This window comes from Phyllostomus discolor, chromosome 6, assembly GCF_004126475.2.
Source record: "Phyllostomus discolor isolate MPI-MPIP mPhyDis1 chromosome 6, mPhyDis1.pri.v3, whole genome shotgun sequence".
Lineage (NCBI taxonomy): Eukaryota > Metazoa > Chordata > Mammalia > Chiroptera > Phyllostomidae > Phyllostomus > Phyllostomus discolor.
This window is the reverse complement of record NC_040908.2, coordinates 122,543,053-122,567,068: the sequence shown is the minus strand read 5'-3', so window position 1 is coordinate 122,567,068 and position 24,016 is coordinate 122,543,053. Positions and strand designations below refer to the sequence as shown.

The 24,016-nt window shown below is 40.7% G+C and overlaps 2 protein-coding genes across 7 annotated transcripts in view; one reads left to right on the top strand and one right to left on the bottom strand.

Annotated features, from left to right (window-relative positions):
- Positions 1–24,016, bottom strand: part of STIM1 (stromal interaction molecule 1) — a 183,025-nt gene that overhangs the window by 90,633 nt on the left and 68,376 nt on the right. The window lies entirely within an intron of this gene.
- LOC114499700 (small ubiquitin-related modifier 2-like) lies at positions 22,268–23,173 on the top strand. Its single transcript, XM_036028901.1, has one exon. It carries the CDS (start codon positions 22,286–22,288, stop codon positions 22,571–22,573), a length of 288 nt encoding a protein of 95 aa, XP_035884794.1. The 5' UTR covers positions 22,268–22,285; the 3' UTR covers positions 22,574–23,173.

Genomic DNA, 24,016 nt, shown 5'->3' with positions numbered 1-24,016 from the left:
CCACTTAACAAATGAAGAAAATAAGACCAATAGAGCAGCAATGGATTGTACTAGGTGGCCCAGTAAGCTGGTGGCAGAAGAAAGTCAAGCCTCTTGCCTTCTGCTCTTTCTACTAGATCACTCTGACTCTAAATCACAAAAAGGAAAACTCTACAACACACATGGTAGTGAGGAAGAGTTAAAAACTCTAAATTTCTCTTTTCATCTTACCATCACTCCCATTCCCACTCCTCCCTCCACCCCACATCACACACGCACACAGAGTTCTTAAACCCCACTTACATATACCCATGCTCCCTCCCTTGATGCCTCAAAGTCAGTGATTCAATCAGTGCAGTGATCATCCACAAAGCCTTGGCTGCCATTAGATCCCATGTCCTTAGGGAAATATTCCCGTCCACCAACTCATTCTCAGCATACAAATCTTTAAATGGCAATTAAGGAAAAGAGGAACACTAAAAAAGGAATGTCAAGAGGAAAACACCCCATGAGAGAAGAATATTGCATACCATCTTAAGTTTGTACAAAAGACAACAAATTTGGCCCCAGCCTGAGGTTTACACACCAAATCAACTCAGTTGGGGTCTTGATCTCCTAATTAGGAAAAGCACTGAAATTCCACCACTTACTCATTCATTCATTCATTCATTCATTATTAATGTTTATTTTGTATACAATTTACATGTTAGAGCCACACAATTAAAAAAAAACAAACCTCTGCCTTCAAAAACCTTACCTTTTAGTTTGGGCTTCATTGTTAAAGATGAAGCCATTTTTTGATGAATTCATTCGTTTCTTTTGCTTATGTGAACTTCATATATATAATTTTTCTTCAAGTCTTAATATTTTATGACTATGGGAGATACATGGAGAGGAAGAATGAAGGGAAGTTGTGTTTGTTCTTGGGTATATTTTTCCATCTATTCCACAAGATTTTTTATTTTGGGGGGGGAACCTTGATATGGTACTTTTGGAAAAAGCTATGTTCACCAGTAAATAATCTTTGGAAATTAAAGCACAATAGCATTACAGAGGAAAGAAAACCTACCAGTGGGGAAGACAGGTAATAAGGATATAAGGAAAGAGCTACAAACAAGGGGTATACCAAGTTCTGTGAAAGCAACATGATTAATTCTCCTTTAAAGGTCATGAAAAGGCTTCCTAGAGAAAATGCTACTGGCTTGGCCTTAGGGAATATGGAACATCTAAATGCTAAAATGCTGAGCCTGCACGAACAGGGCTGGAGAAGTCTCTAACGGTAAACTAAAGACTGCTGGGTTCCTAGCAGAAGAGTTGCCTTGGGATAAAAGAAATAAACTGTGGCCCTGGTTGCTTCAAAAGTGATATTACCCCTCTGGAGCACTTGCTCCAGGTAAAGTCCATCATATTCTGTAACAGACTTAGCTCTACCCTGCACTCAAACAGGACCAAAGCTCTGAGCACACTAGAGACTTCCCTATCTTATTCTCACACACTTCTACTTCCTGCTTTGCAAACTGGCTCCCCCAGCAGCCACAACCACCTATCTCACAAAGAAAGAGCTCAGCCGGTGATACTATCATTAATGGTCTTAATACTTAAAGCCAGTCAAAATGAGAAACATTCCAGTTCTAAGGCAACTTTCAGTATCTTAAACTTGAGCTGGCCAAAGATATAGACAAAAGTCCTCTGATGATGCACAAACAGAGTAAAACAAACAGTTCCTGCCAAACCACAGTCCATTCAGTGGAAGACCAAAATCAGTAGTCAGTATTCCCTGGCACCCTACCCACCTATCACCAAGCTCATGTTTCAGCTAGGCCCAGTTAAGGCACACAGCACAAGCAGCACTGGAAAGGAAGGTAGGGGAGCAGGTTCTCAGGCCCTTCCCCGAAGCTCTATCCAAATAAAAGAGAGTAGCTGCCAGCTGAGCCTTGCCCCTATGAGATTTGGAAATCTGCCTTGAAGCTGGCAATGTGCCACCCAAGCACCACAGACCACTGTTCTCAGGAAATGAGGTCTACTTATGCAGCCCACATAAGTAATGTAACATATGTAATATCTAGACTGCCACATGTAGTCTATATATTACATAGCCATTTAAGGAGTACTGCTCTGGAAAAAGGAAATTGTTTGAAGTTTGGCTAACTTATACACTACACCCATTCTTACCTCCATGCCGTCCTTCCGATGATCAAATCCTACCCTATCTTCAACTCCAATCCACGCAACACCTCCTGCAAAGAGGCCTCCTACAGTTCTCAATGATTACCCAACTTTATTTGTGCAATGTTTATCCTCTCAAAAAATGCATAGCAATGTTTTTTCTAAGGCTGCACTGTTTGCTGTGATATTGCTGCACTTCCCTCACCTGAACTCAAGTTCTTGGCCAAAGCTGCTCAATTCTTACACTTCTGCCTAACCCTACCAGGAATTACCTCCAACTGCAACAAATATAATTCTAAATGAGCTAACATAGACACACCCTATCTCAAGAGTCCATTGCCAATTCTCCTCCCTCCCAATCATCCCGCCTCCCAATCAGATCTTGTTTACCACCACTTGATGCAGGCCTCACCTTGCTCACCGTGTTCATGATTCCTCATTACCTATAACAGAGGTTTTCAAAGTGCAGATGTCAATCTCTCAGTTAATGGATCAGCTTTTTCTCAAATTATCAAAGTTTGTCAGTAAGGACAGTTTTATATAAAAGTTTTGTTTCATTTAAATAATAATAGCAGATACCATTTATGTATCACTATGGGCCAAGCACCATTCTAAGCACTTCCTATTTGTTATAGCATTAATCCTCACAATAACCCTACACATTTGTCATTATCATCATATCCATTTTTTCAGATCAAAAACTTAAGGCATGGTTCCCAAGACCAGAGGCTCTAGGAAACACAGCAGTGACTGAGACCAGAGACTGCAGGAACCACAGCAGCACCCCAAGACCAGAGGTTTCAGGAACAGTGATGGTGCCTGTGACCAGGTAACACTGACAGCAGCAAGGTGCCAGTGACCTGGGAGGTACAAGCACTGGCAACAAATGCACCAGCAATGCCACTGGCAAGGGAGAGGAAGATGGAAAGTACTAGCTATCAAACATAACTATAGGCAACTCAAAAAGGTGTTCACTACTTCAAATGTGCCAGCAGAGGATTATAGTAACACAGTATCACAAAAAAACAAAATGACAATTCTCCAGAAACTAAACCAAAATTCACAGAAGACTGTAATCTAACTGATAGAGACTTCAAGTAGCTGTCATCTAAAAACTCAATGAGCTTCAAGAAAATTCAGAAAGACAGTTCAATGAGCTCAGGAATAAGTTAATGAACAGAAAAAGTACTATACCAGAGAGACTGGAGGGAAAAAAAAAAAAGCAGAAGTCCTGGAGCTGAAGAACTCAATAAATGAAATAAAGAATGCATTAATATGCACTGGAAATACAGCAGACAATATGGAAAAGAGAATTAGCAAGCTCAAAGATAGAAATCTAGAAATGGTAGAAAAGAAGAGAGAACTAAGATCATAAAAAAAAATGAAAACACTCTATGAGAACTTTCCAACTCCATGAGAAAAAGCAATATTAGGATAATGGGTATCCTAGAAGGAGAAGAGAGGGAGAAGGGAGATGAAAGCTCAAAGAAATAATAACAGAGAACTTCCCAAACCAGAGGAAAAGCTGTTTATACAAATCCATGAAGCTAAGGGATCACCTAATTATTTCAACACAAAAAGAAGTTCTCCAATATATATTATATTAAACTTGTCAAAAGTCAGTGATAGCCCTGTCTGGTGTGGCTCGATGGATTGAGTACCGGCCTGTGAATCAAAGGGTCACCGGTTTGATACCCAGTCAGGGCACATGCCTGGGTTGCAAGCCAGGTCCCCAGTAGGGGGCACGCAAGAAGCAACCACATATTGGTATTTGTCTCCCTCCCTTCCCTTCTCTCTAAAAAATAAATAAATAAAATCTCTTTTTTTTTAAGTCAATGATAAATATGCCCTGGATGGTCTGGCTCAGTGGACTGAGTACCAACCTGCAAACCAAAGGTCGCTGGTTTGATTTCCAGTCAGGGCACATGCCTAGGTTGTGGGCCAGGTCCCCAGTTGGGGGTGTGAGAAAGGCAACTGATTGTTTTCTCACACATTGATGTTTCTCTCCCTTTCTTTCTCCCTCCCATCCCCCCTTCCTAAAAATAAATGAATAAAATCTTTTCAGAAAAAGTCAATGATAAATAATATTAAAATCAGCCAGGGGAAAAAAAACCTAGGGTTTTTGGGGGGTTTTTTGTTTGTTTGTTTGTTTGTTTGTTTGTTTTTTGTAGTAAACTACAAAGCTATCCCCATTCTGCTATCAGCAAAAATTCTATAGGCCAGGAGAGGGTGAAATGACATATTCAAAATATTGAAAGATAAATACCCCCAGCCAGAAATACTCTATCCAGCAAAGTTTTCCTCCAGATATGAAGGAAAAATAAAGGCTTTCCCTGACAAATAAAAACTGAGGGATTTCACCACTAGGCCTGCCTTCCAAGAAGTATTTAAAGGAGCCCTTCTACCAAAAAAAAAAAAAAAAAAAAAACCACACAAATGAAAAACCAAAACCATACAAAACCTTGAGTACTATGATAAATGGACCAACAGAATCAGAAAGTTTCACAACTATTTCAAATCAGGGTTTAGTGATTTCAAATCACTAAAATTTAGCACAAAAGTTAAAGGAAAAAACATCAAAAATAACTATAGCTACTTCAATTGGGTAATGAACTCACAACATAAAAAGGGACAATATGTGACAACATATAACGAGTAGAGGAAAAAGATGGAAACTGTGTAGGCAAATAAAATGCTATCATCAGAAAAAAATGCTATTTTATTTATGAGACTTTTTTTATAAACCACTTGGTAACCACAAAACAAAAATATAGAGCAAAGACACAAAACGTAAAAAAAAAATAAAACTGAAAAAAACATCACAAAAAACCACCAAACTAAAATAGCAGACAGAAATACAAGAAAAAGGAAATAACAGAGCTATGGAGCAAATAGAAAACAAAAGATTAAATGGCAAAGTAAGCTCTCATAATATCAATAATTACCCTAAATGTGGTAAAGGAAATAAACTACCAATCAAAAGACACAGAATGGATGGGTGGATTAAGGAACAAGACTCAACTATGTGCTGCCTGTAGGAGACTCATCTCAACTCTAAAGACAAACATAGGCTTGCCCTGGCCAGGTGGCTCAGTTAGTTGGAGTGTCATCCCATACACCAAAAAGTTGTGAATTCGATTCCCAGTCAGAGCACATACGTAGGTTGCAGGTTCGATCCCTGGTCCGGGCACATTCAGGAGGCAATCAATTAATGTTTCTCTCTCACATCAATGTTTTTCTCTCTCTAAAAATAAATTAATAAATTTTTTAAATGCAATGACATATCACCTCACACTTGTCAGAATGGCTATTATCAAATAGACAAGACATCAAGTGTTGGAGAGGATGCAGAGAAAAGGGAACCCCAAAACATTGTTGGTGAAAATGCAAATTAGTATAGTCACTATGAAAAATGGTATGGAGATTCCTCAAAAAATTAAAAGTAGAACTACCACATGATCCACCTATTCCACTTCTGGGTATTTGTCCAAAAAATATAAAAACACTAATTCAAAAAGATATATAAGTATGCAAACCTACATTCACTGCAGCATTGTTTCCAATAGCTAAGATATAGAAACAACCTAAATGTCCATTGACAGATAAATGAATAAAGAAGATGTGGTACATATATACAATGGAATACTACTCAGCCATAAAAAGATGAGACCTACCATCTGCAAGATAAATGAACTTTAGGGTATTATGCTAGGTGAAATAAGGCAGATGAAAAAAGATAAATACCATATGATTTCACCTACATGTGCAACACTAAAACAAAAACAAAACATTTAAACAGCAAAAAAAAAGAAAACCCTCAGAGATAAAGACATCCATCGGTGGATGGCAAAATGGGAAAAGGGGGTCAACTGTATGTTGATGGATGGATACTAGACTTTTGGTAGTAAGCACGATGTAGTATATACAGATGTTAAATTATTACTTCGCACATGTGAAACGTGTATGTTATTAACCAATATAAACTCAATTTTAAAAAAAGAAACTAAGGCACAGAGAAGTAAAATAAGTTTAGGGATAAGCAGTCAGGCTCTAGAGTCCAAGCTCTTAGTTCTGACACAACACTGCAGAGTATAAGAAGAGCTTTTTATATACATAATATACACACCTGAATACAGGGCTTAAAAACACTGCCCATATAACACGTCTTTTGAATAAAGTCCAAACTCCTGTGTTTTTAGCTATACTTCTCACTGTTTTTACCATATACCCTCCACTCCCACCAGACTGACATATTTATGGGAGCTGCCCCTTCCTATCCCCCTTCTTCTCATCACTGTTCTTCCCCTCTACCTATTGCCAAAAACCTAGTCACCTTTTAGGCTTAGCTCTTCTAGGGAGGGAATTATCACTGGTTTAATGGCTACCATGTATTAGTCATGAGGCTGGGGCTTTACCCATTACTTCATTTAATCCTCACAACCTGTGAGGCTGCTATTGTAATGCCCATTTTTACAGATAAGGAAAATGTAGTTCAGAGAGTTAACTTGTCAATGGCCCATAGTTCTAAAGCACACTCTCATTTCACTACACCCTCTAAGCCTCTTATGACCTATTCCCCACATTGAAATATTTATATGTCTACTATTTGATTTTGCATTTTATTAAAAGCTGTCTCAAACTATTTTCCTGTTTAGGTACAAAGTCTGTCTGTAAAAAGTCCAGCCATTATTAATGTAACCAGAACAGTTTGCTCAACATCAATGTAAAACTAGCAGCCAAGGAGAATGGACTGGAATGTGCATGAATAAACAATGTGTAACATTACATTGTTACACATCCCGTACAATGTAATGCTGCACCCCTTCTCTGGGTGCCTTCTCTTTACTAATCAGAGGGGGTGATAGATACCGTTCAGTGATCGTGCGTACTGTGTGACCCTTGCATTCGAAATGACTAAGCAAGTACAGCAATGAACCTGCACCAAATCTTGTGTTAAGCTTGACCAGTCCTCCACTGAAACTATTCGGATGAATCAAAAGGCTGCAGCTATGGAGAACTGGTGACTGGCAGCTTCATCATGACAACAAGCCTGCTCATGCATCATATCTCATGCAGCATTTTTTGGTGAAACATCAAATCACCCAGGTGACTTTGCCCCCAACAGCCCAGATTTGGCGCCCTGGGAATTCTGGCTTTTCCCAAAATTAAAATCACCTTTGAAAGGGAAAAGATTTCAGACTGTCAATGAGATTGAGGAAAATATGATGGGGCAGTTGATGGAGACTGAGAGAACTGTGTAAGGTCCCAAGGTGCCTACTTCAAGGGGTACTAAGGTATCACTATCCAATATACAAGGTTTCTTGTATCTTGTATCTTCTTTAATAAATATCTCCATTTTTCATATTACATACCTGGATACCTTCAGGACAGACCTCATATGTGCCTTGTCTCTCCAACTGGACTCAGTCTCCCAACCAAGAGCATCCCCTATAGCACCTAACAAATAGCTAGGCACACAGTGGCTGCAGAGTTTTACCAACTGGGCTTAGCTAGAAGAGAAACTGTTGTGTGCTGGGTAAAGCTGCTAAATACTTATGCCTTAACCATACATAATTATTAATTTCTTCTAGAGCTAAGGAAAGAGTTCTCTTAACCAAGAAAAACACATAGTGAAATCTATGAGTCACTCTTGTCGGCAATGATACAAAGATCCCAGAAAACAAGTAACAAAAAAAGAATTACAGTGGGTGGAGTGTGTTTTTCTCTTCCCTCTCTGTGGGGAACACAATTGAGATGATGTTCTCTAACGAATACACACAACTTCAGCTATAGAATGAGGGAATCCCAAAGAGAAGGTCAGTAAAACACAGCAAATCCTAAAGTTGTTCACACAAAGCCCCCAGGAGGCTCAGGATAATATGGAAGCAAAATACTAGTCAAGGAAACACAGAATCTGGGTTCTAGTTCTTTTTTCTTTTCTTTTTTGTTTTTAGATTTTATTTATTTTTAGAGAGAGGAGAATGGAGGGAGACAGAGAGAAAAACAATGTAAGAGAGAAACATCGATTAGATGCCTCTCGCACGCCCCAAGCTGGGGACATGACCCTAAACCGAGGCATGAGCCCTGATCAGAAAGCGAACTGGTGATCTTTCGGTTTGAGGAACAACGCCAAACCCACTGAGCCACACCGGTCAGGGCAGGGCCTTAGTTCTAGTTCATTCATTTATTCAACAAATATTTATTGATAGTACTGAGGATACCAGTCAATCTAGTACATAATCCAGAGAGGCAAGTTACTTAATTTCTCTGAACCTCAATTTATTCACCTCTAAAAAGGGCATAAAAAGCACCTAATTGTCCATATCCCAAGGTGTTGAGAGGGTCAAATGAGAAAAGGACAGATTAACATAACAGACAAAGTATAAAACTGTATTTTTTAAAATTATTTTATTGTTCAATTACAAAAGCTTTATTTTTTTAGCTATCGTAAAACATACAGAACATAAAAGACTGCTTTATAGCTGTATTTGTCTGGCCTAAGGGGAGAGCAGTGGTCAGGAGAAATGTGGAAATGAAATCAGTGGAAACCTCAACTTCATCACATTCACTCACTTTCCTGACCCCCTATTGGGCCTGTAAGACTTCCAGAAATCACAGCACACACTCATTTAAGTCATCCTAACCCCTACCCATCTCTCATCTTTCTTCCAGCCCATCACCAGATAATTATGATGTCACTGCCTGTGTGTGCACACATCCTCTGAGAGCCCCAGAATCAAGCAATATTTTAAAAGACGGACTACATAGTCCAGCTTCCCTTTCTCACATTTTGTAATGTTAACCTTACTCATTCTGGATAGTGGTCTTAATAAGAAATTCAGCATTTCCTTATACCAGCCCTAGGTAGCTCTAGTATCTGTTTAACAGTGGTGATCTCATCTCTGGGTGGGTCCACTCCAAAGACAAGCAGTTCTAAAGTTTAAAAAATCTTCCTGACTTCCAATCAAGATGGTGGCATAGGTAAATATGGCTCACCTCCTCACACAAACACATCAAAATTACAAATAAAATATAAAACAACCATCAGATGGAACCATCAGAAATCAAGTTGAACAGAAGTCTGACAACTACAGAATTAAAGAAACCATATCCATACAGACTGGCAGGAGGGGTGGAGATGCCAAATGGGCTGGTCCCACATGCACATGTGGTAGATAAAAATTTGGAAGGAATACCTTGTGAGCAAGGAGTCCCAGCCTCACACCAAGCCCCCAGTTCAGGGTTCCAGTGCCAGGAAGATAAGTCCCCATAACGTCTGGCTGAAAACCCAGTGAGGATAAGTGTTTGGCATCAAGGCGAAAGCTGAGGGACAGCTTTCTCCCAGACAGAAAAGGGGGTAGAGGCCATTGTCCCTTTTTTGAACCCTCCCCCCAAGAGCCACAGATGTGGCAGAGGGGTGCCACATCTGAGACTTCATCAACCTGGTTACCACTGTTTGCCCCACCCTGGAGATCCCCTGAGACTCTGTCCCACCCAACTTATGGGCCCACCCAAGATACAAATGGCTGATCTTGACTCATGCTTCACAACTTCCTAAATCCTCTCAAATAAGTAACAGCTGGCCAGCCTCAGCAAGCCCCTGGTCCCCAGCCTCTATACCTCTTGCTAAGTGGCACCACACCTGGCACTAGAAGCAGTCAGTTTCGATTCACAGCCTGGCTTTGCCTGGGAATCTCCAACCCCAGCACAAGTAGCAGCCATCTCAGACTGCTATATAGCTCAGGCAGGGTGGCCCAGGGCAAAGGTGGGGGCTGACCTTGGCCTGCACCAAATGGGGAAACCCCAGGGACTGCACACCCATTGGACAACTACAGACCTCGGTGGAGCACCACCACCCTGCCCCTGCACAGCTGACTCTTCACAGAAGGCAGAGGTTGGTGGTAAGTGGTCATAGCCAGTCCTTACAGCTGACTGGCCTGGGTAAATTCCTCCCATTGATATGCCAATAGCAACCAAGTCTCAACTACAAGAGGAGGGTGTACTCAGCCGACATGAAGGGCACACCTCAAGTACCCAGCATGGGTGATAGGAGAGGCTGTACCATCGAGCCATACAGGACACCTACCACATTAGGCTACTCAACCAAGACAGGGAGTCATAGCAGCTCTACTGAATACATAGAAACAAACACAAAAATACTACCAAGACAAGGAAACAAAGAAACATGGTCAAAATGAAAGAATATATCAAAACTCAAAAAAAAAACCTAAACAAAATAGAGATAAGCAATCTATCAGATGCAGAGTTCAAAACACTGGTTATAAGGATACTCAAGGAACTTAGTGAGGACCTCAACAGCATTAAAAAAGATCCAATCAGAAACAAAGGATAACTAATGAACATAAAGAACAATTTACAGGGACACAACAGTAGAGTGGATGAAGCTGAGAATCAGATCAATGATTTGGAACATAAGCAAAAAAAAAAAAAAAAAAAAACAACCAACCAAAACAAGAAGAAAAAAGAATCCAAAAGAAAGAGAATAGTACAAGCAGCCTCTGGGACAACTTCAAGAGGTCCAACATTTACCTCAGAGAGGTGCCAGAAGGAGAAGAGAAAGAGTAAGGAATTGGAAATCTATTGGAAAAAAATAAGAAAAGAAAACCTCCCTGATTTGGTGAAGGAAATAGACATGCAAGTCCAGGAAGCACCAAGAATCTCAAACAAGATGGATGCAGACAAGCCCACTCCAAGACACATCATAAAGAAAATGACAAAGGTTAAAGATAAAGAGAGAATCTTAAAAGCAGCAAGAGAAAACAAGTCAGTTATCTACAGGGGAGTTCCCATAAGACTGTCAGCTGATTTCTCAAAAGAAACTTTATGGGCTAGAAGGGACTGGCAAGAAATGTTCAAAGTCATGAAAAGCAGGAACCTACAGCCAAGACTTCTTTACCCAGCAAAGATTATCATTTAGAATCAAATGATAGATAAAGAGCTTCCCAGACAAGAAAAAACTAAAGGAGTTCATCATCACCAAACCATTATTATAGGAAATGTTAAAGGGACTTATTTACAAAAAAGAAGAAGATCAAAACTATGAATAATAAAATAGCAATAAATAAAGCTAACAACAATTGAATCTAAAAAAACAAACTAAGCAAACAAGAAGAACAGAGACAGAATCATGGATACAGAGAGTGTTCTGATGGTTGCCACATGGGAAAGGGCTGTGGGGGAGTGAGTGAAGAGGTAAGGAGATTAAGAGGTACAAATAGGCAGTTACAGAATATAGCCCTGGTGATGTAAAGTACAGTATAGGAAATGGAGTAGCTGAAGATCTTATACGCATGACCCAGGGGCATGAACAATGGTGGAGGCATTGCCTGAGGGAGTGGGGAGTGCTGGCTGGTAGGGGGTAAAAGAGGAAAATTGGAACAACTGTAATAGCATACCCAATAAAATGTAATTATAAAAAAAGAACAATCTTCCTTGTTCAGTTGAAGACCAGGTTAAACAACTGAAATTTAGTTACGGAAATTGCCATTTTAAAGTTCATTGTTTTGAGGGGGCCTTTAACTATATAAATATAAAACAGGTAGACACACTTTACCCTTGGGGAAGAGGATATACATGATCTTTTGTGGCTTAACAAAGACTGTTCTCAAAAACCTTCAGCATGCAAAGCTGGGGGAAATGAGTACAAATATGCACAGGGTCCAAAGACCTTCCATGACCAGAAACTGAAACCTTGACCCCACTTTCATTTGAGGTTCAATGCTATTAGAATTTCTCTCACAGACTAAGATCCTAAGTCATGTTAATAGTAGTAAGGGATACTAAGAGCCTACTTTAAGTACTCATACTGAGGACAGAGAAAGTCTAAATAAGAGTTCCAAGCTCAATACTATAACCACAATGATCATGAAGACTTAAGACTTATTCTGGAACTGGAACGTTGCTAAATCTAAAAATACTTCTAAACCCAGCCAACTGGAGATCATAGGGGTTTCCTCCTTCACTGAGTGAGCTTATACACATATATAAACTTAAGAGCATTTACTTTGAGAATTCAAGCATAGTGGAACCTAGGGCAAAGGTGACAATGAAGAAGCACGATAATCTTCCCTCAAAGAACCACTGAAACTTGTGCAGAATTAAGTCCTCATGGCTACACTAAATGAGGAAACAGCATCCTGTGAGAACTGTGTTTTTAAAAGCCACACTGTTGTATATCATCAACAGAAGCTTAAAAATGAGGCCCACCAGCAGACCAGTAAAATCTTATAGTTCTCTATTTAAAACTAAGCCTGACCCCTTGGGACTAAATAAATCCTTAAAATTCTTGAATACTTCAGAAAGAAAAAGCAAAGAGGCAAGGCCCAAAGAGAGTCATACTAAATTTCCAGCTAATTTCATACTTACTTAAGAGATTAATTTTAATATTGAAAAAAGATCTGACTTTATTTGTACTCCAAGTTGATGACAAGCTTATGAGATCTGTCACACCCATTGTACTTTAGTTCTTCCAAAATATGCTACATTGTTATTCACTCACAGGGCTTGATTTATGCTTTCTGAAGCCACCCAGAAAAGGTTGATTTGCTCTTCCAAAGAATAGCCTTTCAAGAATATGAAGACAATGATTACATTTGCTCTTCAAGGCTTCCAAAATTGGCTCATTCAAGCCCTCTTCAAAGGGTTAGATTTCAAGGTCCCTCTCCACCTTACCTCCCTTACACATGCACCAGTCTGTCCATGTTGCCCTCATAGTGCCCAACCCAGAACCGGCTGCAGCCTATCATTGATATCACTGAGATCATGTGAGACTATTGTGTCTTCTCCTCTTCTCTATTTCTATAGCACAGTTATGTGAGTCTAGGAACCAGTCCCCTTTTCAGACACCATTTTATGCCTTGTTAGGGGCTCTATTCTTTGAAGGTTTGGAGAGGAAAAGGCTGGGCAAGAGGCACGTACAGAGTCTGTCCAGGAGGTATCCAGTCATGTAATACGAAAAAAATAGAGACACTTATTGAAGAAGATACAAGATACAAGAAACACTGTACCTAGGACAATGATACCCCATTGCCACCTTGGGACCTCACACAGTTCTTCCAATCTTCATCAGCTGTCCCATCCTGTTTTCCCGAATCTCACTGATGGCCTAAAATCTCTTCCCTTTCAAAGGTGATACTAGTTTTGGGAAAAGCCAGAAGTCCCAGGGCACCAAATCTGGCCATTGAGGGACTTAGTCAACTGGGTAATTTGATGTTTTGCCAAAAAACTCTGCATGAGACATGATGTATGAGCAGGCTCATTGTCGTGATGAAGCTGCCAATCACCAGTTGCCCATAAGCTGAGGCTTTCTGAATCGCCCGAATAGTTTCAGTGGAGGACTGTTCAAGCTTAACACAAAATTTGATGCAGATTCATTGCTCTACTTGCTCAGTCATTTTGAATGCAAGGGCCACACAGTAAATATGCTCAACTCAATGGCATCTACAGTCCCCACCCTAATACAGTGAAGTTGTCATTGTTCACACATGCACACTCCAGTCTACTCTTCCTGGCTGCCAGGTTATATCAATGTTGCACAAACCATTCTCGTTATAATAACAATGGCTGGACTTTTTCCAAGCAGGTATCATAGCTCTGGGATTTTAGGGGTACTGAGATAGCTGTTTCATCCCTCCCTGCTGCCTATCTCTGGGCCTCCACCCCACAAGATCCCTTTAGTGCTTATATTTTAAGCTTATGTCATCTTACTCCTTTTGCATTTACCCACCAGAGCAAGAGGGGCAATGGGTGGACCTCAAGTCAAGAGATGGAAGGCAATATAACACAGCAGTTAAAAACAGAGGCTCTGGAGTAAGAGAGCCTGTGTTCAGATCCCAGTTCTATCACTTACTACCCATGAGACCTTGTACAAATCACTTTAACTCCACTGTACCTCAGGCTTCCCCTCTGCAGAGTGAGGTACTAATAGAAATGTTGTATACCTTTACTGCGGGGGGGAAGGGAGGGGTGACACAGATATATATATGTGTCAAAACTTGAACACATAAAATGAGTGCATCTTAGTCCATTTTATATAAAATATAAAACTATATTTTATAACGTCAGTTGAAAAGTAAAAATAAGTCATAGTATCTACTCATGGAACATTATGATCATTGAAAGAATTGTAAAATATCTAAAATAGTTCCAGAAAACATAGTAGGCACTCAACAAATGTTATTTGCAATGCAGTTTTCAAAGCTGTACACAACATCTATGTCCTGGAATTGCCACTGGGGAGCAAGGAAGGGGTCTGCAGACCCAAGGCAGTAGGCTAGATGTGGGGTTTTCCCCAAAGTTTCATTAGACCTGGCTTTCACCAGATGAAACACCAGTGTCACAAACCACACCCTTTCCATGCGCCAACAGGGTTGTGTTTAACACTGGGAAAGCCAAACCACAGGAATCATCACCAAAACCAAAGACTCCAGTGACACTGGGAGGGATCAGCTTTCTTTAGTCTTCTGGCTTTCACCATGAGGTCTTCCTGGATCAACTTTGATTTTTCTTCAGTCATTCATCAAGTTTTCCCTGAATGTCTCCTGTGCCCAGTCCTTCACCAAGTTTTTTCTGGCTGTCTCACCCTCAGCAACTTCACCAATTACAGAAATTATTAGTAGAAAAGGAGACTGGTATCAGAGATAGCAGGGTATAGAGAAGAGAGTAGTCTGCCAGGAGCTGGAAGACCAATGTTCAGCCTCATTTGACATTTACTAGCCATATAACCTTGAGCTTGTCCCATGACCAATGTGAACCTGTTTCTTCCTCTATAAAATGAAAGGATAAGAATAAACAATCCTACAGCCTGTGGCCTGAGGATAGTGGGGAAAAAACAAGTAAAAGAGGAGTTGTTTCAGTCCTGGGTGAGCCAAGTGAACTAATTCAGAAGAACCGATTCTGTCTTAGACACAGATGCAATAAGGAAAGTGCCTGGTTGCTGCAGCTGCTACAGCAACAGTGATGGCAATAGCAATCTGGAGGAGAGCCCTTTCAGCTGCTATTACAGGGACAGGGATCATTTCCATTTTCTCACCTCAAATTGCCCCACAGGGCCAAACCTGCGAATTAAGGATTCACAATGCCAAGAGTGGCTCATTTCTGGCATTTCTTTCCAACTCATTCCCTGGGCCAGGCCTACGGGCTTAGAAGAGCACTGTGAGGTGAAGGGCAAGGTAAGACAAAGCAGGCAAAGATAACATCTGGAAGTCAGCTCCTGCAATGCATGTTTGAAAGTCTATGGGGCCTGAAAGGCACACAATGCAGCAAATTATGCAAGAGAATCCTCTTTTAGTTTACAGAGGTACACAAGGTACTTGTACATAACTGTCTGTACTTGTACATAACTGTCTACTTCTAGTCCAGATATCAGCAAAGCTCAATTCAACAGTTATTAATACTCTAGTTTCCTTCAGGCCTTGTGCCTGCTTAAAAAAAATGAAACTGACTATTTCTTGCTCTTGAGCGGCTAAAATATGTGGAAAGGGAAGCAGACAGTTAAGTGAATAATCATGGTACAACAGACGACTGTACAAAGTGCTTTCAAGACACAAAAGTAGGTGTGCCTACCTCCAGAGAGAAGATACCAGGGGGATGTGTCCTGCTAGAGTCACTTTTTTCCCATCTGAAATTTATTTTTGTTTTTAGCATGAAGCAATGATATAATAGTAGCTAAAGTACAGTTCAGGGGGATGTCCTGAAAAGGTGTCATCTACAGTGCGTCTTGAAGGATCAGTAGGTATACATGGAGGAGAGAAGATGGGAAGGATATTCCTGACAAAGGGAACAGAAAACACAAGGACCTGAGATAGGAAAACGACTATCATGCTACAGGAACTGCAAGCCGTCTGGTGGAGCTGGAACAAGGGTAGATGAACACAGCAGCCTTGTGTTATTTAAAACCCTACTTCTCACACGGGACTGCAAAGCCTCCCAGAGAAGAAAGGAAAAGAAAGAGTGCTGAAAAGTAGGTGAGACAGCAAATACACATCTCGCCTCCTCTCCTACCTTTCCCCAGACTCTTCCTTACACACATCCCTCTCCCATACACACACTCCTGACAGCTCTGGAAAGGAAAAACTCTCCCTACTTTAAGGCCAGTAGCTCCAGAATCCCCAGTTGAAGAGGAAAGTCTTCTATTAAAACAGAGAAATGAGCCCTGGCTCGTGTGGCTCAGTGGATTGAGTGCCAGCCTGCAAAATCAAAGGGTCCCCAGTTCAATTTCGAGCCTAGGGCACACGCCTGGGTTGCAGGCCAGGCCCCTAGTAGGGGGTACGCAAGAGGCAACTAATGTTTCTCTCCCTCTCTTTTCTTCCTCCCTTCTCCTTTCTAAAATAAATAAATGAAATCTTTAAAATAAATAAATAAAAATAAAATAGAGAAATGAGAACCTTAAGTCTGAAAAGGGGACCTTAAGTACTAATTTACAAAGATAACCCTGGTAGCCATGCAACTTTGAACTGCTGAGGGAATTTCATCCCACCCCTGAAGCCCAGAACCAATGCCTTTTTCACTTAAACACATTTCTAGAGAGCCATCTCCAGCTTCTGTCCTCCTGTAAATGCTGTGGGAGCAAAAGTAAGAAAGGCAGCCCAACAAATCCAGGGCTGACTGGTGCTTTAAAAATTACTTTAGCTATGGTTATAGTGTTACTTCATGCTAAAAACAAAAATAAATTTCAGATGGGAAAAAAGTGACTCTAGCAGGACACATTTCTGAGCCCCAGCCATGCCGAGAATCCTTGGGTTATTGACACAGGGAGGCCAGGCAAACAAGTTAAAGTAAACAAGGCCAAAGAAGCCATGGAAACAAGATGACACACAAGAACTAAAGTCTATAACCACACTGGGAAACAGACAGGAGTGGGAGACAGGCATGGACTTTAGAGTCAGACCTGAGCTCTAGTCCCAAGCCACCACTTACTAGCTTCACTGAACATTTAGTCTTCTCATCTGTAAATGACAATAACAGTATTTACCTCAGAGCATTACTAGATATATTAAATGAAGTAAAGAATATAAACCACCTAGCCTGGGGCTTGCAGTCAGTTTAAATAACTTTACTTCCCTTCCCTTTAAGAGAGCCACAATGATACACTGTTGCACAATTAGGGAGGCAGAGTCGCACTCACAACACAATCTGTGTGAACAGCACATCCTGGAGTTACACAATGCACGGTCCAGGACAGGTAGCCACAAAGACTTTTGTCTATAAGCAGCACCAGGACTCTGAAAAAGAGCTAAAATGCCACTGGAGATGTATTCAAGACAAGGGATGGGTCTGAGACCACAAAATCAATTTGAATAACACATACAAGACAGCAGGAAAATAAAGCTCTGAAAATCAAGGCAACTTTATCTCAGTCAGAAAGTCTCTCCCATGTTCCTACTGGGGTAAAAGCCAATTTCTAGACCTTCATCAACCCCAAGTCTGCAGATGAACCCCATCAACCAAGGATTTGGTGAGTGTGAAGCCAGGGATAAAGCAAATGCTAAAAGTCTCCAGCTGAGGTCCACGTCCTCTCTGCTTGGCAGGTGGACCAAACACCCAAGGACAGGCAGTTTCTCTAAAGGTGTTAAGTCCTGTCACATGGGACCCAGGAGACTGAGTCCAAGATTTAGGGTGACCTTAGCACCCTGGTTACCAAGGAGTGATGCCACTGCTCCTAACTGAGTTTCTCCAGGGCAGGTAGGGATTGTGTTTTATGTCCTCAGATCCTAGCACAGTGCATGATATTATCTACCAGTTATAAATGGTTGTTTAATAAATGAACCGATATGGGCATGGATACCTGGCCTCTAGGTCTTTGCATCTATAGTGCTCTACCTTTCTTAACCCCATTTACTTACCTAATTTTTCTCAATTCTCAGGACTCAAATGTCATTTCTGCAGGTAATGTGACACCCTAAACAATATTACATTCCCCTGAAATATGTACCCTCTTATCACATCCCTTATTTCTACTTCATGACATTTATCAGACTTTACTGGAATTATTTGGTTCATTTTTGCCTTCCCTACTACACTGTAAGCTCTAAAAGAGCAGAAAACATACCTGTTTTGTCACTGCACTGATTCCCAGAGCCTAGTATAGGACCTGGCGTAGAGGGAGTGTCCAATATGTTAGAATGACTGAAAATGTGAGGGAGGGAGGGAGGGAGGGAAGGAGGGAGGGAGGGAGGGAGGGAGGGAAGGAGGGAGGGAGGGAGGGAGGGAGGGAGGGAGGGAGGGAAAGAAAGAGGAAGGAGGGAAGGAAGGAAGGAAGGAAGGAAGGAAGGAAGGAAGGAAGGAAGGAAGGAAGGAAGGAAGGAGAGAAGGAAGGAGAGAGCTCCAGTCCAAAATAACTCTGAGGTAATTGGGAATTCAAAACTGGTCTGTAGAGCCCTAAATTGTCAATAGTTAACTTTTGGACTAGAATTTTAATAGAGCCTACAAATGCCCGTGCATGAAATATGACAGCAGATTTGATGAACAATAGAATGAAAAACTATTTGCATGATGGAGGGAAGGAGAGATAAAGTAGGGATTATGAAACAGAAACCCCATCTATGAGTGCTTTGAATGCCATGCTAAGGAATATGTTTTATTAGACTGCAAAACAGTCACTATCTGACCTGGGTTCTCTAAGGTCACAGAGGCCTATGGTAGATACCATCCTGCTATAGCCATCCACTGAGCTCCTTCTGTTGCCCACAGACTGGTAGGCCTTCTTCCCCTCCCTTTAGGTTCGCCCCCTGAGCTATACATGATCATTAAAAAACATAAGTGCTCCCAACACAGATTTTTTTAAATCCCAACCAAGGCATAGGAGTATTATTTCCTCCTAAATGCTAAGTAATTTCACTTGACCTGATACAGCACAGAGACACAAGAGGCCAGAGGCAAAGGCTACTCATACAGACTTGGGCCCACATTGCCTCCTAAAAGGGGATGGGCAGATTGCCCTGTTTCCATTCTCCATCTAGCTCTCTGAGCACTGAAGAAATTACCAGCAGACAGCCTGCTGGTAGTAGGGAGGTGGGGGAAGTGTTGAGGCTCACCCAGAGCTTCAGGTCTATTAATAACCCAGTCACGTGTCCACAGAGGCACAGGATTGTTGTCTGTAAACTTGATAACCTAAGCTAAAGACAGACAATTTAGGGCTGCAGTGTGCTCCAGACCATGTATTGTAGTCTGGGGTCCACTCCAAATCATGAAACGTGGGAGAAAACTAAAGCAGCCAAAGATAAGGTGTTGACTCTTCACAAGGTACAGGGACAGAAACTGCAGAATAAATCCCTCGGCCTCCCTAACCCTGCTAGCTTTATGTTACAGCAGACCTCAGATGGGTCTTGGCCTTTGTAGGAACTTCAATTTGCCCTTGGAAATATCTTCACTCACTATACCCTGACCAATTGTGTCACCTTGGACAAGTCGCTGCTCCTTGGGCTTGGGTCTACAACTGAAACTCAAGAAGGCTAGGCCAGATGATTCCTACATCTTTGTGAGTTTGCTCACAGATTTTCATTTCAAGGTACTAGCTCTGATTTATGAGAACCCAAAGTCTAAAACACTATGTTCAAGAGATGGGGAGAGAAGGGTCTCGGGTGTACTGCTCTGCCACCAGCCGTAGCCTCTCCACCAGAAATACAGGTAAAGAACAGATGAAACGGGAACAAGCCATCCCAACCTCTCAAAATCCCAGCACCTTCAGCAGCCTCAGAAGGCATCATCTCATAGCACCCAGGAAGGGGCTCAGTAAATATAAGCAAATGACCTCATGGCATCAGAATGTGTGTGCTAGTTGCCAGTTCCCATATAGCACCTTAAAGGATAGACCAGCAGAGGTCCACCTGCTTTAGAATAAAAAAGAGGATACAGAGGGCCTGTATTTCCTGTCTTTCCCAATCTCAGTGCCACCATCAGAGGAAAAGCAAAGCAGGACATCTGTAGGAAACTTACCAAGAGCCATAAAGTTATTAGGTGGCAGATCTGAGATTTAAACACAATACTATATATTTGTGTATGTATGTATGGAACTGTCTATAGGTGTGTAAGCTTTCCTTTATTTCACCAACAGCCTCATGAGAAAGACTCAAGAAGTGATGGCTTCCAGAATGCCAGGAAAGCTGTGACACCAGGAAGAAATTCAAGTTCTTGTCAGCATTTTGGGGCTCTGTGAGGTGCCCTTCTACATGTATGTGCATACAAACACATAAAATTACATGACACATACCGGGGCTAAACTAGAAATTCCACAGAACAGAGATAAGTCAAGTGACAGAATAGTTCCCAAGCCAGTAAAATTTAACTGTTATACAAAATTACATCCGTATTAACATATTTAAAGAAAAAAATGTGTCTTTTATCAGGAAATTTAGTTAAGCCATGGAAGCTGAGAAAAAGCACAGTCACAGACACGCATATTGACAGACACACTGTTGCCAATGAACCCATCATTCATTCATCCCACAAAGGTTTACCAAGCACCTACTAACTGCCGGGCACAATTCTAGGCCCTAGAAATATAGTGATCCTAACACTCTCCAAGTGAGAGGGAGCCAACAATGTCCAAGCATTCCATTTGTTTTCCCATGACCTTTCCGTCCATACTGTGAGACAAATGTGTCAGGCTACTTCTTATAGCCGCTGCATCAGCCAGGGCTCTTAGCTGCAAAAATAACTTAGCTTGCCAATTCAATAACCAAAACTGATTCTGGCTAGTTTAAACAGAAAAAGCACTTACTAAAAGAGAAGCTCAGACTCACCTGGAGAAGTAGAAAACCAGAGACGTGTGCCAAGAATAACACCTAAAAATCAGGTAGCAGAACTAGTCTGGTCAGCACACCTCTGCCTCCAGTGCCAACCTCTACGATCTCCAGCCACCATAACATAGCCACTATAATACCATAACCATGACTGCCCCCAGAATTCGATCTTGCTACATACACTACCACCACTGCTGTCTCTGCTTCTTTGCATCACCAGTTCTTCAGGTTTAAAGTCCACGGTGAGTAGATGAGACTGAAAGAACCTATGGCAAGCTGCAAAAGAGTTTGAAAGTGAATGTCTGGCATTTTAAGTGAAGAAATCCTTAAACTGAAGAAAGAGTAATAAATATTCATTTTAGCCACTTTGACATTATACACAAAACATAGGATTCATCTAACTTACGCCCTTATTTCAAATTTTATGTTCACCACAACCTTTATGACTAGGATTTGGTATTCCATGGTACCCAAAGGTAGAAAATGTACTGGTCATACCAATACAGGCATTTCAGTATATGTGACAGTTCTATTTCTCAAGGTAAACTTAAAAATTGGCATTCTAGTTTTATATATCAGCCTTGTAAACTCGGTTATGAGAGTCTGCTTAAAGAGATAATTATTCTCAGAGTGCTAACAAAACCCAAACCTTCATAAAGTGAATACTAACACTCACTGGGCACTTCATATATGCAAGATACTATTCTAAGCACGCTTTATGGGTTACCTAGTTTTTCATAATGACCTTACAAATTGGGTACCATTCTCCCAACTTAACATAAGAGCAAACTGAGACACAGAGAAGTTAAAGTAAACTTGCCTACGAATATGCAGCTAACAAGACCAAAAGTCCAGAATTTGAACCCAGGTAGTGCAATTCCATACTTAAACTTTTGTCAACTCCCCAAATTAAATCCCTACTAATGAGGCCTGTTAGGTGGTGGTCTTGCTCACTGCAGTGTTTCCGGTGAGTGACAAAATGTCAGGAAGACACAGTCCTATGTCCTCCATTCTAAGGTTAAAATTTTTGATTTAATTAGCTGCAGATATAAAACCTTATTGGACGACAGAAGGTTGTCCACACAGGACAAGAGCAGATGAAACATCTAAGTGAGGCTTTGCTTGGTTTCCAGATCCTCTAACTGCAGCTGCTGACAGCACTACCCACACAAGGTAGTCTTTGCTGGACTTAGAGCTCAATTCTTATTATGTTATAACCTCTTATTTATATTCAGGGAGTATGCCTACATTCAGAAAAAATTTACGCAAAATAATATATATTAAGACAGTCATCTCGCTGGTGCTGCTTGTGTGCTCCTTCAGTGCGGACCTGGTACCTCTTTTGTGAAGTGACAGCTGGGGAGACTCCAGCGCTCACCATGGCCTACGAAAAACCCAAGGAAGGAGTCAAGACTGAGAACAACGATCATATTAATTTGAAGGTGGCGGGGCAGGATGGTTCTGTGGTGCAGTTTAAGATTAAGAGGCATACACCACTTAGTAAACTAATGAAAGCCTATTGTGAACGACAGGGTTTGTCAATGAGGCAGATCAGATTCCAATTTGACGGGCAGCCAATCAATGAAACAGACACACCTGCACAGTTGGAACTGGAGGATAAAGATACAATTGATGTGTTCCAGCAGCAGATGGGAGGTGTCTACTGAAAAGGGAACCTGCTACTTTCCTTCAGAACTCTGTTCCTCCAGACCAAGAGGACATTCTCAATTAGAAAACTGCAATTTGGTTCCACCACATCCTAACTACTACAGTATAGTTTTCTCTATTCTTTCATTTCCCTTTCCCCATTCCTTTATTGTACATAAAGTAACTGATGTATGTGCACAAGCATTTGCATTTTTTTAAAACTAAATGGCCAACAATATGTTTTGATTGACATCACATGGAGATGGGATGGGGAAAAATACTGGTTCTGTGAAGATACCCCCTTTTGTTAGTGGCTTGCTCATTCAGCTCTTATCTTTATATTCCAGTAAGTTATTTTGCTCTCACTCTTTAACAAAAAAAGAACAACATAAAAATTCTTGCATACCTTGCTTGATTGGAGAATTTTAATGTTTTTCATTTATCATTGTAAAACCAAGGACAATTTTATAACTTTTTTGTACATAGCTGTTACATGTAGAGCAATCTGTCTTTAAGTAGGGATAAATTACTCTAAAAAAAATGAATCCTAGGTACTTTTCCTTTCAAGTCAAGCGTCTTGTTGTTTAAATAAACTTCTTGTTTAAAATGAAAAAAAAAAAGACAGTCATCTCCAAAGTGGAATACATGAGACTTTCCAATGGAAGTAGAGAAAGAAAAATTAAAACTCTTACATTTGTTTTTAATTGTAAAATACTGGGTTGACCAAAAGGCCATTTTAGTTTTTCCCATAAAATGAGACACATTTTTCATTTTTAGAAAAATTTTTCATTTTTACTTTATTGATTTAGATGAGTATGTCAGCTATCTCCCACTACTGGCTTCCAGTAGGTAGAGGCCAGAGGTGCTGCTAAACATCTTCCAGTGCATAAGACAGCCCCATGGCAAAGAATTATTCATCCAAATGTCAACAATACCAAGAAACTTTGCAAACCACTTTTGACAGCTTCAATCAGTCACAGCACCTTCTCCATACACTACACAAATTTTTTTGAGTTTTAATTGCACTTTTACCTTTCTTGAAATAATAAAGCATATGTCAAAAATGTTGCATACTTTCTTCCGCTTTCAATATTAAAATGGCTGCACAAAAATTCACCAATTTTTATGTTTTTTTAAATATACACTGATATGACAGCTCTCACAATACAGTCTAACAAAATTGCTTCAAATGAAGTTAAAGACAACAAAGCGCTATTAGAGACATTGTAAGGAAAAAACATAACAGACTTTTTGGACAATCCAATATAAAAGCTATGTTTTATCTGTATTAACTGTACAGATTAACAGTGTTCCCTCTCTGAGTCATTATGCCAGATATTTACATATCATCTACCACATACAAGGTGTCCTGAAAATAGAGTGGAAGCTCCACAGTGTTAGAGGAAGGACATCAGTGTCTGAAGTCACTCATTTGTTTTCAGGATACTATGACATATTGCAGT